Below are 13,879 nucleotides of genomic sequence, written 5' to 3'. Positions count from 1 at the left end.
GATATATTTAAAATAACTTAGGGGTGCCTGGGTGGCTCAGTGGGTTAAAGCCTCTGTGTTCAACTCAGGTCATGATCCCAGGGTGCTGGGATCAAGCCCCGCATCGGGCTCTCTGCTCAGCAGGGAGCCTGCTTCCTCCTCTCTCTCTCTGCCTCCCTCCCTGCCTATTTGTGATCTCTGTCTGTCAAATAAATAAAATCTTAAAAAAAATAAAATAAAGTAACTTATTAGTTCGTGATATTTGCTGTAATATCAGCCTATTTTTTTTCACCTCAGGTTCTAGTAAATACATTAGGATGTCAAATTTAAAATACTGTTAACATACTGTGTTCAGGATTAAGTTTATTAAAATAATGAAAAACCAAAGGGAGGGCATGAGTCAGTCTAAATCCAAATTGACTTAAAGCTCTGCCAACTACTAGGGGTATGATCTTAGCCACTTTTAATTTCTTTCTTTTTTTTTTTTAAAGGTTTTATTTATTTATATGACAGACAGAGATTACAAGTAGGCAGAGATAGAGAGAGAGAGAGAGGAGGAAGCAGGCTCCCGCTGAGCAGAGAGCCCAATGCGGGGCTCGATCCCAGAACCCTGGGATCATGACCAGAGCTGAAGGCAGAGGCTTTAACCCGCTGAGCCACCCAGGCGCCCCGATCTTAGCCACTTTTAAGCTTCAGAATTAATCTGGAAAATGGGGTTAATCAGAGTCCTTACTGAATAGCATCACTGGGGAGTTGGAGAGGAGAGGGAGTTGGGGGAAATTGGAAGGGGAGGTGAACCATGAGAGACTATGGACTCTGAAAAACAATCTGAGGGGAATGAAGTGGTGGGGGGGTGGGAGGTTGGGGTACCAGGTGGTGGATATTATAGAGGGCACAGATTGCATGGAGCACTGGGTGTGGTGCAAAAATAATGAATACTGTTATGCTGAAAATAAATAAATTTAATTTATAAAAAAAAAAGAATGAATAGCATCACTGTGGAAGTTAAATAGTTTATATAAAATGTAAGGGTTTGGTACACAATAAGGATTCTATAAGGGAACCTGGCTGGCTCAGTCAGTAGAACATGCGATTCTCGATCTGAGGTTCGTAAGTTTAAGCCCCGTTGGGCATGGAGCCTACTTAAAAAAACAAAGCAAACAAACAAACAAACAAACCCCAAAAACAAAACAAAAAGTAAGGATTCCATAAATGTAGTCCTCTTGATTTTATATTAAACATAACCCACACAATTGGACATCTCTAAATATTAAATCTGATAGTCCTTTATAAATGTGTGATAGTCCATTAAAAATGTGTGATCTCTCTCTGTCAAATAAATAAATAAAATCTTTAAAAAAAAATGTGTGATTTTTATTGGATATGAAAGTTTTAAAATATTCTTTTGAAGAGGAAAGAAAAATTAGACTACCAGGTGCAAAATAGAAGTATAAAATTTATTTAAAACCACCCACAAAGTTCTGTGTAATCAGGAATGATACAATTTGCAATATTTTTTTTTAAAAACTCATGACAAAGATTTAAAATATAATTTCAATTACAGTATTCATTTAGCCTTATTCAGTTAGAACACTTAAAAAAAAGAAACTTTGTGCTCTAAATAAATGAGACACACAAGGAAAATATAATAGACAATTTCCACAACTATCTTTACATGTATGTTTCAATACTAGTACATTTCAATGCATTTTGCTACATAAACATGAAATCATGTACAACTGCTGTGCACCAAAATTTAGCTTAATTAGGTCTTTCAAGTAACATGCAATTCCAACTCACAAGTCTTCAAGTACTGCTAGTAAGTGTTCCCTTGTATGCAGAGCACTGTATGTTGATCCTGAATTGAAATCATCATAATTAAGATATTCTCTTTCCCTTCTGCATGGTGAAGTGCTTTTTCTTTAAACTGTTTCTCCCATATATTAAGAACCCAAACCAGATTTGGGGGAGTTTTAAAATCTTTTCTTTACTAACTTATTTCATTATATGGGATATTTCATACAGTAGGACTGCAATAGGTAAAAATAATCCCCGAAAGCGAAAAATCAAAGGTACAAAATAAATAGTAAATATACCCTAAGGAGAGACAAAGTCACCTAGAGACAGGAATATTAACTTGTGAAATTGGTATGATCTATGGAAAGTCAGCACTGCTCTATTTCCTCATGATGAAGATTCTGTGAATATTTTACTCCCACTATTGAAAAGCATTCAGTCTTCTTTGAGCCAAAGTATTGATATGCACATGAATCCACTTGGTAGGTCACCACATAACACAAGAGAAAATGAAAGAACTAGAAGCTAATGCTTTTCTTTCTGTGGAGTAGTTTTAGGAGTTTCTCTTCAGGGAACACTTCACTTACTAAGAAAGTAACTCAAAGATGACTATCCACCCATACATCACAATGCAAAAGCTGCCCCCCCCTTTTTTACTATAAAACCATTTCTGGAAAAATATTTCTCTTAAAGCACCTGTTATAGAAGTTTAAAAAAAAAAAGACCATACCTATTAATAAAAAATATTTAGTCTTTTTTTGTTTTGTTTTGTTTTTAAGAGCTGTTTTTGTAAAGTCCTATGTGGCCAGCCATTTTATAATATCACAAAGAGGCCTTGGTGAGGATGGGCAGTTACTGAACCAAATCACCAAAAGTGGATTTATTTGACTATTTAGGGAAGTTTGGGTTTTTCGTTAGCAACCCATAACGTACTGATCGAACAGCATCAAGTATCCCACCTCTTTATATTTATAATGCGCTTACCAAAAACTTTACAAATACATCTCATTATTTTTCTTAACTCTCTGGGCAAAGGTATGTGTAAACAAAGTGGAACAAAAGACAAAACAAAACAAATTTAAATAAGTGGAGACAGTACTATTTTTTTGAGATGCCAACAAGTCTACATTTTTACCATGAGCACCTGGGAACTAAAATAGTCAGCTTACCCAGCACATTCCCTTCTAGAAACCTGCATTTCAATGTAACAAATACATTAAACTTGGATTATGAGTTGGTGATCTCAGTCTTTTTAAAAATAATATTTTTAAGACCAACATTATTGAGGTTTCCCTTTGTTTTAGTAGTACAGGGATATTCTTTATTGAAAAGCTTATTTACAGGGAAAAACTAAAGCTTCATTAATTTCAATCGTAAAATGCAGAAGTCTTGGGAATTTGGGGAGACCTTCCAAAGTATGCATAAAAAAAATCCACCTGCTAAATAAATAGTAGAAACAAAATACTTCAGAAGAATGTTTTGCATACAATAAGTAGGTTTTACATTATTCTTAGATTAGATCTGACAAAATTTTTACTCAATAACGCTCTCTAAGTCATAGCTTACGGTGCAGAGATGCTTTCAGTAGTCTGCGGCTATAAAATGGTTTGGTCTCAAGGGGTTGACCTGCTCTATGACTTGGAGCACGCCATTTGCTCTTCTTGCCAATCTGCAGGTTTCCATCACCAGTAAGATGGGAACATTTGGACATCTGTCCAACCTTCAGTGTTGGGAAGAAAAAGGGACACACAGTAAAGCAGTTTGATAAGCTACAACATTATATAAAATACAGGGATTATCATTTTTCTTACTACCATATTTGCATTCACGATGGTTTCTCATTTTGAGCTGCTATTTTTCACATAAAACTATCATGGGGTGGGGAGAAGAGCTATTAAAGTATGTTTTGGTGTTGGGCTGGTGGAGTGAACCTGCAGATTGCTGATAGGAACACGATTTTCCCTCCTCCTTGCCCCCGAACTTTGTCCTACTACACTCATGACTCCCGATAACTGATTTATCCCATCTTTAAGAATTCCTTAAATGACTTTCAGTTCATTCTTTTTTAACCTTTCTCACCCAGATTACAGAATAGTTCCTATTATTGCCAAAACCCAAATTCCAAAGGGGTAAATTTATACTGGGAAGTAAATACCATGCACAAAACTAGGCTGGGAGACAAAACATGTGAAAAGAAAATATTGTCTACTGTATAAATCAGACCCGTCCCTAATTCAAAGCCACTGGTCAGACAACTTATAATTAGTATGATGCGTCATACAGAAATTACAAAGCTATGTAGAAATAGTGCTAGAACATTTAACTTCTAATGTAAGTGTTTGCAAAACACTCAAAACACTAATAAACATGTTGAGAGTCAGACATTGTTGGGATTTAAAACGCAACAAAACAAAACAAATATTGTTGGGATTGTTAAAGAGAAGTGGATGCTAACCGGGCCTTGTGACCACTATCTCTTTCTAAAAACTGAATTTGCCTCTAACAGGAAATGACCACATAAAAGATCATGATCCTTTTTGGTATTATTCAATGAGGGATTTGTGAAACATGATTTTAGAAAACAGGAAAAAGACAACTTGACCAAGATCACTGCTATTCTTAATACGAGCCATGTGTATTTGCGTAGGGGTCATGGGGAATGGAGGGAGAACAGAGAGGGGAAGCAACAGAGTTTTAATTTAAAGAAAATCAGAGGAAAGGATCAAAAACTGTAAAAAGAAAGAAAAGTACACTGAGTGACATCATAGCTTCAGTAAAATGAAAAAAGAGTAACAAGCAGAAATTCTGGTCAAAGATAGTTATACTTAGCTAAATGAAGAACAAACAAAATTACTTTTCAGTACTCTTTCTCCAAAAGTGAACATGCTTCTGATAGCTGTGATATTTTTTTCTGATGAACAAGACAAGAGAGAAAGAATGCCTTTCCTAACAGCTGCTAGGGACAAAATTCCTATTTTTAGGAAATCTAGGTTTATATTCTTAAACAAGGGCTTCCCAAGTTGCATTCAAACATAGATCAGTTAAATCAGGTAATGTGTTTAACATCTGATAATAACATTCCTACCTTAGACTAAGTTTTGCTTTAATTATAGGGGACATGAAGAAACAAGAAAAACTTGTGACCCATGCAGATCATGGATATCACAGTAGGGATCGGAAAACTATAGCCAACAATGCAGAGATGAGTATTGTACTTCTAAAGCCAGAAAAATTAAATACTGCGTACTATCAATAGAGAAACACATTGTGGGGCCCTTAAAGGAGAAGTGAACATTATAAGTGGCCAAGTAAGGAAAACCTTTGCATTACTCGAAGGAATAAAATTTATGCCTTTTGAAGTAAACAATGGTATTTGATTGGGTGCCCAGAAAGAACAGGGACTGAAACAGACATCCAGAGATACTGGAATGCAGAGAATTCAAGTTTCTAGAGTTCAATGTGGACAAAAAGAGCGATGTCTTCTTGCATAAAAGCCAATTTTATCATCTCCAAAATGAACAGAGTAACTCAGACTCTATTTTATAAATGAGAAAAGGGGAAAAAGCCAATAAATCTCAATACACTCTAAGAAAATGCACAAATTTAGCTTCTGACATGCTGATTCTCTGGCTTGCATTCCAGAGCCATGAATGGCCACATTCTCTAAATCTATTAGATGAAAGCACAATGCCAAGCACAATTCGATCTGGGTAAATCCAGACTCTTTAGGAATCAGGGCACTCATTCTATCACCTGGTTGAGGGTACCTTACTGTTGATGTTGAAGTTACAGGTTCAATACACTTCTGGGCAAGTTTCAGAGCTGTGCACAATAAAACAGTATTCTAATACACGTAGACAATCACATCAAAGTGAATTAGACTTCATTGTGAGGCCAACTTGACAAGAGGTGGGAATAGACTGTACAACCATAGGTAATATATACAATTGGTATTTTCCCCCAATTCTTTCAACCACTCATTTTTTCTAACTCCTTGTATATGCCTAATACTTGTATCAGGGGAAATAAAAGCCTGTACTATATAAGTACTTGGTATTTCTTTATTGAAATCGCAAATAAGACTATTGCCACATTTTGTTGGATGAGTTAACAGGACAGCATCATAGGTAAAAGTCAGTTAGATTTCCCACACAAGGCCCACGAAACTCTGCAGGCAGGGGAATCTTGATTCAATTTCATTTGTCTTGTTTTCCTGAATCTCTCAGAAAAAAACAAAACCCAACAGAAAAAATAAAAAGCCATTTTGATTTTTTACTTGTACCACAATCAGGTTATTTCCCAGTGATAAGATACTCTCTGGGTGAGCAAATCAAGTTTGCTTCCTCTAGTTCTCCATAACACAAAATGGCCTCCACTTGATAGTTTCAACTCTCATTATAAACATAAGTACACACTGACATTAACAACTGCTCTCTGAGCCCCAGTGATTGAACTGTGTGACTTCTAAGGTGTGAGAGGCCACTACCATATTATTTCACAATTCTCATCATAAATTTTTCCAGAAGACCAAAATTCACAGTTGTACTAACTCTAGACAAAAAAGAAATTTCCATGCATCAAGAAGTTGTGAAATAGAAGGTAGCTATATATTATTAAAAAGTCGTATGACAGCTACTGATTTACTAGGTACATTTGAAGGAAATCCTGTGCCCACTATTGGTGGAAGTTGTCATGCAATGTCAAAACTTTGTCCCAGATAAAAAAAATCTCAATTGAATTTGTTTCAAAGAGTAAACTTAAGTAGTTTAGGGTTATTTTCATACATGCTATTGTGGAATAAAGGATAATTAGCTGAGTCCACTGAAGCAGTAATATTAGAAAGTAGGTTACTTGGTATGAACTGGTATCTCATTTATACAAGGGTATGCATTCAATTAAGTATGTATTGGGGTTATGTCTTAACTAATTGCTTATGGATCTCATCTAGTTGAAGTTCTATATTTAACAAATTATTTCACCCACATGCAGATTGCATAACAAAAATGTTGGAAGGTTAAGCTGCAAACATTTTGCTAATATGTTGCAAAAATTTACCTACAGCTATACATTTTCAGCTAGCCTCACTTTCCAATAATATATTTCAATTAGGTCTATGACATGATGTGTTCCGTACTTTGTGGATGAACTGGAAAGATGTAGGTGAGGCTGATAAGAAAAAGAAAAAATTTTCAACCATGCTCTGAGAGCCATTAGAAATGGGATTTTGAAGGGCAGCGTGCTTATTTTGTGGGTTTCTAAAATAGGCAGTTCATTGAAGTTAGGAAGTTTGTAACATATTATGGACAGCTGGGTTAACTTGGGGGGTCATGTATCAACTAATTCAATTATCATACCATGAACAAAGGCAGAATATTGAAAAACTCATTTTGAGTAGTATAAAGCAGGTAATACAAAAGGTGATTGCTATAGATAAACATAATAGAAGGTGTAGAAATAATGTTAGATGACCAGTTTTCTGGTGAAAATGTCATTTCAAACAAATTTATTTCCTTGCTTCTTAAAAGCAGTGTCACTAGCATACAATCACAATGCTGGAGAACACTGAATAAGCATGAGCTTTTAAAAAGAAAAAAAAAAAAAATCACAGGGCAGACAATGGGATGGTGAACTGTTAATTTATGAAGTAGAGTCCAACAAAGTGGGAATCATATGTGGTTCCCACCATGGGGTTATCAGTTGAGGCAGGACATTGATGGTGTTAATTATAATAATGGAATGGAAACATTTTAGTTGAGAAGGTACATTTTCATGTACTGGCTTTGGGCAGCTGCAGCCAAATGCACAACTCCCAGGATTCCTCTAAGTAACACTGTCACTTCAAGTTCAGTTGTTAAGAAACCTCAAAATTAGTGACACTGACTTGAACTGCTGCAGATATATTACAATGGATGTTTTTTGTTCTTTTTGTGTTTTCAGTTTTAAATAGATTCCGTGCCCAATGTGGGGCTCGAACTCACGATCCTGAGATGAAGGGTCACATGCTCTATCAACTGAGCCAACCAGGCACTCCCCTCCCCCCGCCGCCCTGCCAACAATGGATTCTTTTGAAGGAAATTTGTTGTTTCTTTGAAAAGCATGGACCAAAGCATCTTTTAGGATTTCAATTCTTCACGTATACTGTGTCATGGGCGGCAGTTCAAAGAAAAACCAAAGCTAATATTTAAATTCTGCAGACTTTCGGAAAGTGTTGAATGGAAGGAAGATGGGTGGATGGATAAAGGGTCTTAAAACTTGATTCATTAAATCTGGTGAGAGAATTTCTAGTGGGAGCTAAGGCCTAATATCTAAAACGAAATATCACAAGGGTGTATTCCTGATAGTCTAATACTAGTAGATATCTTATCAAAGCAGCTGAAATAATAAACAATCACTTATTTATATACTTATATGTATAAGAAACCTTAGGCTCACAAAAATATACATGTTTTAAAACGCAAATCTAAGGCACACAAAATACTAAAACAAGTCAATGAATCACCCTATTTTACATATTCAAGAAGCAGAAATCTACTTGTACAAGATGATGGTCTACCAATGGTATTTGTTATATACAATCCCTTCATATTCCTTTAGTTGGACTAGTCAAAAGCTTGAAACTGATACTTTGCACCATATATTATTTTAATATAAGTTACAATGAGTTTTTTTTTAGAGCTTGCTGGAACTGTTTGCTTTTGCACCAAAATTGTTGAGTGTTAGCAGTTGTGGGCTTCCTATGGCATTCCCAAGGGAGAAGCACCATTATTTAGGTTTTCCACACTCCCAAGGTATCTGACACTTTGAATGTTATAGCACCTCTGCATTTTAAATAGAATCAAGTATTTCACTGAAATTTCTTGCTCTAAACATTTTGTTTGGCCAATTCCTTTTGTTTTGCTATAAAATGAGCCAATAAGTAATGGGAAAAAATACGGGAGGGCTAACTTAAACGGAATGCCTATTTTCCTGTTACCTAGAACACAGGCAAGTATCAGAGAAGATGAGTTTTTATTTCCCTAATACTAATATGCTTAGATAAACTACTTTGGATTAGCTCTTTATGGGCAATACCATACTTAGATTACCACTCCTACTGTCTGGGATGTGTGGATGTGTGACAACAATAGGGGATTTGTTTTCACAAGATTTCTATGGGAATTTTATTCTTATTCTGTACCAAAACAAATAAGGCAATTTGGAATGGGTCGGGTTCTTGCTACTTAATTTTTGTATTTTATCACCTTGAAACTTTAGAAGCATTTGACTCTTCTGAATCCTACGATGTCCCATCTCCTTTTGGACAAACCTTTCATGAGTATTTTGAGAAAGCTGGGGTGAAAGTGAAATTAGGGCCACTGTTGCTTGATAAATCAGAAGAGACCACGCTTACTTAGTTCCAAATAAAATGTTAATCGATATTGGTGATATGCTTCCTAATCCCAATTTTAGAGAAAATTAACGATTTTTGCATGTTCTAACTATTTTATATAAGTAGCTAATATTTGCATGAGAAAGGACACATTAAAAAAAAACCATATACATGATTAGAATACATATTGCAGTTAACAAGATGGAACTCTACACAGCAAGAATAAATGATTTCTCTTGTATGCAAATATGCACAAACAATAGACAATAAGATTCTTATACTATACTATTTCAAGTTACTTTTAAAAATAGAAAGTGCTTTTAAAATATATATTTACAATTTATGAACAGCCTCCAACCATTATTAACAATAATGAATTACTTTATACAGGAGAGATATTTTGAGAGAGAAAACATTTCATTGGTTTATTTCAAAGGAATATGCCGATATTCTAGCAATGATTGGAAGATGTTGGAACGATGGCACCATGAAATAATAATGCAGCTTATTTTTAACTGTTGATGTGGGTAAGCACCAGGAGCTGTGTAGAGTTAACACTGTGTCTTGATTTTACGTCATAGCACATGAACCTGTTAAAATCCTCTAAAAATGACTCTTGTTTCATAGTAAACAGACTTAATTTAAAGCACCAAACTGAGTGATTCTATCAAGGTTAACGCCTAACCAAAACATTTCTGTATGTATTTAAAACTATAAAACTTTTATTTTTGCTTAAAATGTGCACCTTCTACCAATTGTCAAAATATAGTCACAGTTAAGAAATACCCACCCCATTTTTGTTTTTTTGTTTTGTTTTTTTACCTCAGCCTTCAAATGGGTGAGATGAAGATACGTAAACGACAACATGACTTTCTTTTAACAGCACCTTGAAAAAATACACTGCACTAGCAAAGGCATTAAGAAGGGGAGAAAAGCCTTCAGACCCAATGGTTATAGGGTCCTGCAACATGTGTGAGAGCATAGGGGGACACGGTGACAATATTGTCATGGGTTAATGTTAACGCTTTATGAGAAGGAATTTGGTTCAATTCATTAACTTCAGGGGACAGTTCGGGACCCTCACTAGCTGCCTGGTCTTTCTGCTCTGAGGCCTTCATTTTCTTATTCTTAGCTTCTTTCGCCTCAAACTTAATTTTGTTTAGTTCAAAACCGTGTTGGGGCTTATTCAGGTTTTTGTGCTGGTAGAAAACGAGGGAGAGGCGAGTGGGGTGGTTCCGGTTCGGGTGCTCGACCGGCGTGGTGGCGTGAAGCTCCCGCCGCGCACACTCGATCAGAACCGAGCCGTGGGCAGGCGCTATGGCCACCCCACCGATGTTGGCGTCCAGGAAGATGTGCTCGCTGTCTGACCAATACTCATCGATGTGGGGCAGCTTCTCCTCCGCGGGGGACAGGGGGTCGTCGGACAGGGCGTCGTCGGACAGAGGCTCGTCGGCATCAGAATGCTGCTCGTCGTCTTCCACCAGAGAGGACGCCAGGTCATGGGGGCAGGTGGTGCAGGGGGGCTGCTGGCTTGGGTGACTGGAAGGTGGCTGTTCAGACAGACCAGTGGGCGGCTCAGAATAAACCAGGGTGTCTGCCACGGGAGCGGGCAGCGTGGGCAGAGAAACCACCTCGCCAGGCTGTGCAATTCCAGTGCATTCCCCCGCAGCTGCATTAGCACCGCTGTGTCTCGCAGAAGGCACCGTGCAGTGGGGATTGCTACTTCTTTCGGAAAACCCGTAGGGAACGGACGCATCACTCTTACAAGAAGCTGGGGTGGCTGACGCCGTCTTAGGGGACCAGGAGAAACCTGGAGGTATGTTTGCCTCTTTCAGTGGGTGAGGAATGGATGGGGTCAATGAGTAGGTTTTAGTGTTGTCCGAACCTTTGAAGATAAAATGGGGTTCAGTTTCACTTTTTATTTCAAGTTGCAAGGCTTCGGTTTTATTCCCTAAACAGAGAAAAGGACACCAAATGCGAAGATAAGTACAAACTACTTTTGGGAACTGTCTCTAAGTAAAGTATTTTAAAGAGAAATACAAAGGATAATGTAACAAAACATCGGTGATGGCAATGTCGGCCAGTTTTGTTCTCTTGCCTTTAAGTCAAACACACAAGCAGGCATTAAAAATTGCACGTCGTCTGGTATGCTTTTTCACCCAACAATTTTCCTTCAAGAATTCTTCCCCTTGCAAATAATATAAATAAGCACAAAGATTTAGCCAAAAGGATGTCCATTGTTTGAAACAGTAAGAGATTAGAAATGACCTAGTTGGCGATGAAGTTAAATGTTAAAAACATACACACAATGCAGGGAATAACATGGATGACCTAGAGCAGTATTTCTACCCAAAGAGATATTTAGATACACTTTATATATCGCATGATCTCACTTTCAAAAAAGTAAAAATAAAGTTAAGTTATCGAGAAAACAGCGTAACTGGCAAACTCAATTATTAGGCAACGGGAAGTCACGTTAAGAAATTTTAGGGGAAGTAAGTCATTTGTGGCCCTCAAGACCAGGTGCATGTAAGCCTTGTTTCTTTCTCACTGATTAGGAAGATCTTTATTACCACATCGGCCATTGTGGGTAATCTGTTCAAACATAACCACACAAACCTCATATCAAATGGAAACATTTTCTTGAGGACATTCTTCCTGTTTTGAGGTTCTAAAAAATTTCTGCTCGAGCAAAAGCAGCAGATTTTAGGACCAGAAATAGAAAATGTGGCCATGTTTTAAAGTAATTAACAATATAATAGCAAACACATGTAATATATTGTACCCCTGAAACTAACATAACGCAATACACTGGAGACAGGATAATTTTTTCTCTCTTTTTAAACATGAAAAGCTTAAAAAAGTAAATAAAATACAACATGGAACACTTCACGAATTTGTAGGTCATCCTTGTACAGGGGCCATGCTAATAATCTTCTCTGTGTTGTCCCACTTTCAGTATATGTGCTGCTTAAGCCAGCACCAAGATAATTCTCACTTTTATTTTATTATACTTTTTTTTTTTTTTAAAGATTTTATTTATTTATTTATTTGACAGACAGAGATCACAAGTAGGCAGAGAGGCAGAGAGAGGAGGAAGCAGGCTCCCTGCTGAGCAGAGATCCCGATGCGGGGCTCGATCCCAGGACCCTGGGATCATGACCTGAGCCGAAGGCAGAGGCTGTAACCCACTGAGCCACCCAGGCGCCCCTATTTTACTTTGTTTTAAAATACTTTATTTGGGACGCCTGGGTGGCTCAGTTGGTTAAGCGGCTGCCTTCAGCTCAGAGTCCTGGGATCGAGTCCCACATCGGGCTCCTTGCTTGGCAGGGAGCCTGCTTCTCCCTCCGCCTCTGCCTGCCACTCTGTCTGCTTGTGCTCGCTCTAGCTCCCCTCTCTCTCTCTCTCTCTCTCTCTGACAAATAAATAAATAAATAATCCTTAAAAAAAAAAAAAGAGTCTCTTATTTAAAATAAATAAATAAAAAAAATAAAAGACTTTATTTATTTGATAGAGAGAGAGAGATCACAAGTAGGCAGAGAGGCAGGCAAAGGGGGAGGGAGAAGCAGGCTCCCTGCTGAGCAGAGAGCCCTATGTGGGTTTTCAACTCTGAGATGGAGAGTCTCATGCTCCACTAACTGAGCCAGCCAAGTGCCTCAGTTCTCTTTCTCTCTTTCTTTTTTTTTTTTAAAGATTTTATTTATTTATTTGACAGAGAGAAATTACAAGTACACTGAGAGGCAGGCAGAGAGAGAGAGAGAGAAGGAAGCAGGCTCCCTGCTGAGCAGAGAGCCCGATGTGGGACTCGATCCCAGGACGCTGAGATCATGACCTGAGCCGAAGGCAGCGGCCTAACCCACTGAGCCACCCAGGCGCCCCTCTCTCTTTCTTTTTTTAGGGGGTTGCAAAGAGGTGGCAAAGGGAGAAAGAATCTTAAGTAGGCTCGAGTCCCAGTGAGGAGCCCGATGCACGGCTTGATCTCACAACGCTGAGATCATGACCTGAGTTGAAATCAAGAGTCAGAAGCTTAACCGACTGCGCAACCCAGGCACCCTGCCAATTCTCATTTTTTAAGAGAACTTGTACATGGAACCCAAGGGGTGGCACATTAAGAAATCTGTGGTTACATCTATTATAGAAGTTGTCAACAGAACATAAATCATGGGGAGGAAGAGTAATGAGTCTTGAGGGATTTGGGTTAGGGGAGGGAGAATAAAAAAAGTAAGGAGTCTTTTATTGAAATGGATAAATCTATTTTAAAAGCTCTTATGGGGGCGCCTGGGTGGCTCAGTGGGTTAAGCCGCTGCCTTTGGCTCAGGTCATGATCTCAGGGTCCTGGGATCAAGTCCCGCATCCGGCTCTCTGCTCAGCAGGGAGCCTGCTTCCTCCTCTCTCTCTAACTGCCTCTCTGCCTACTTGTGATTTCTCTCTGTCAAATAAATAAATAAAATCTTTAAAAAAAAATAAAAGCTCTTATGGGGTGCCCCGGTGGTTCATTCAGTTAAGCGCCTGCCATCGGCTCAGGTTGTGATCCCAGGATCCCAGGATCAAACCCCACATCAGGTTCCTAGCTGAGCTTCTCCCTCTCCCTGCTGTTCGTGCTCTCAATTGTTACCTCTCTCTCTCAAATAAATCAATAAATAAAATCTTGGGGCGCCTGGGTGGCTCAGTGGGTTAAGCCACTGCCTTCGGCTCAGGTCATGATCTCAGGGTCCTGGGATCGAGTCCTGCGTC

At 38.2% G+C, this 13,879-nt stretch overlaps 1 protein-coding gene across 7 annotated transcripts in view; it reads right to left on the bottom strand.

Annotated features, from left to right (window-relative positions):
* Window positions 1-1,415: 1,415 nt before the first annotated feature.
* Window positions 1,416-13,879, bottom strand: part of TET1 (tet methylcytosine dioxygenase 1) — a 147,173-nt gene continuing 134,709 nt past the window's right edge. For all 7 annotated transcript variants that reach the window (XM_082714540.1, XM_082714541.1, XM_082714539.1 and 4 more), the window contains one exon: window positions 1,416-11,096. In XM_082714540.1, the coding sequence (XP_082570666.1) occupies window positions 10,084-11,096 (1,013 nt within the window). In that variant the 3' untranslated portion in view covers window positions 1,416-10,083. The remainder of the gene's footprint in view (window positions 11,097-13,879) is intronic.

Source organism: Mustela nivalis (genome assembly GCF_964662115.1).
Source record: "Mustela nivalis genome assembly, chromosome: 2".
In the NCBI taxonomy this organism is placed as follows: Eukaryota; Metazoa; Chordata; class Mammalia; order Carnivora; family Mustelidae; genus Mustela; species Mustela nivalis.
The sequence above is the reverse complement of the archived record's forward strand: the minus strand, read 5'-3'. Positions and strand labels throughout refer to the sequence as shown.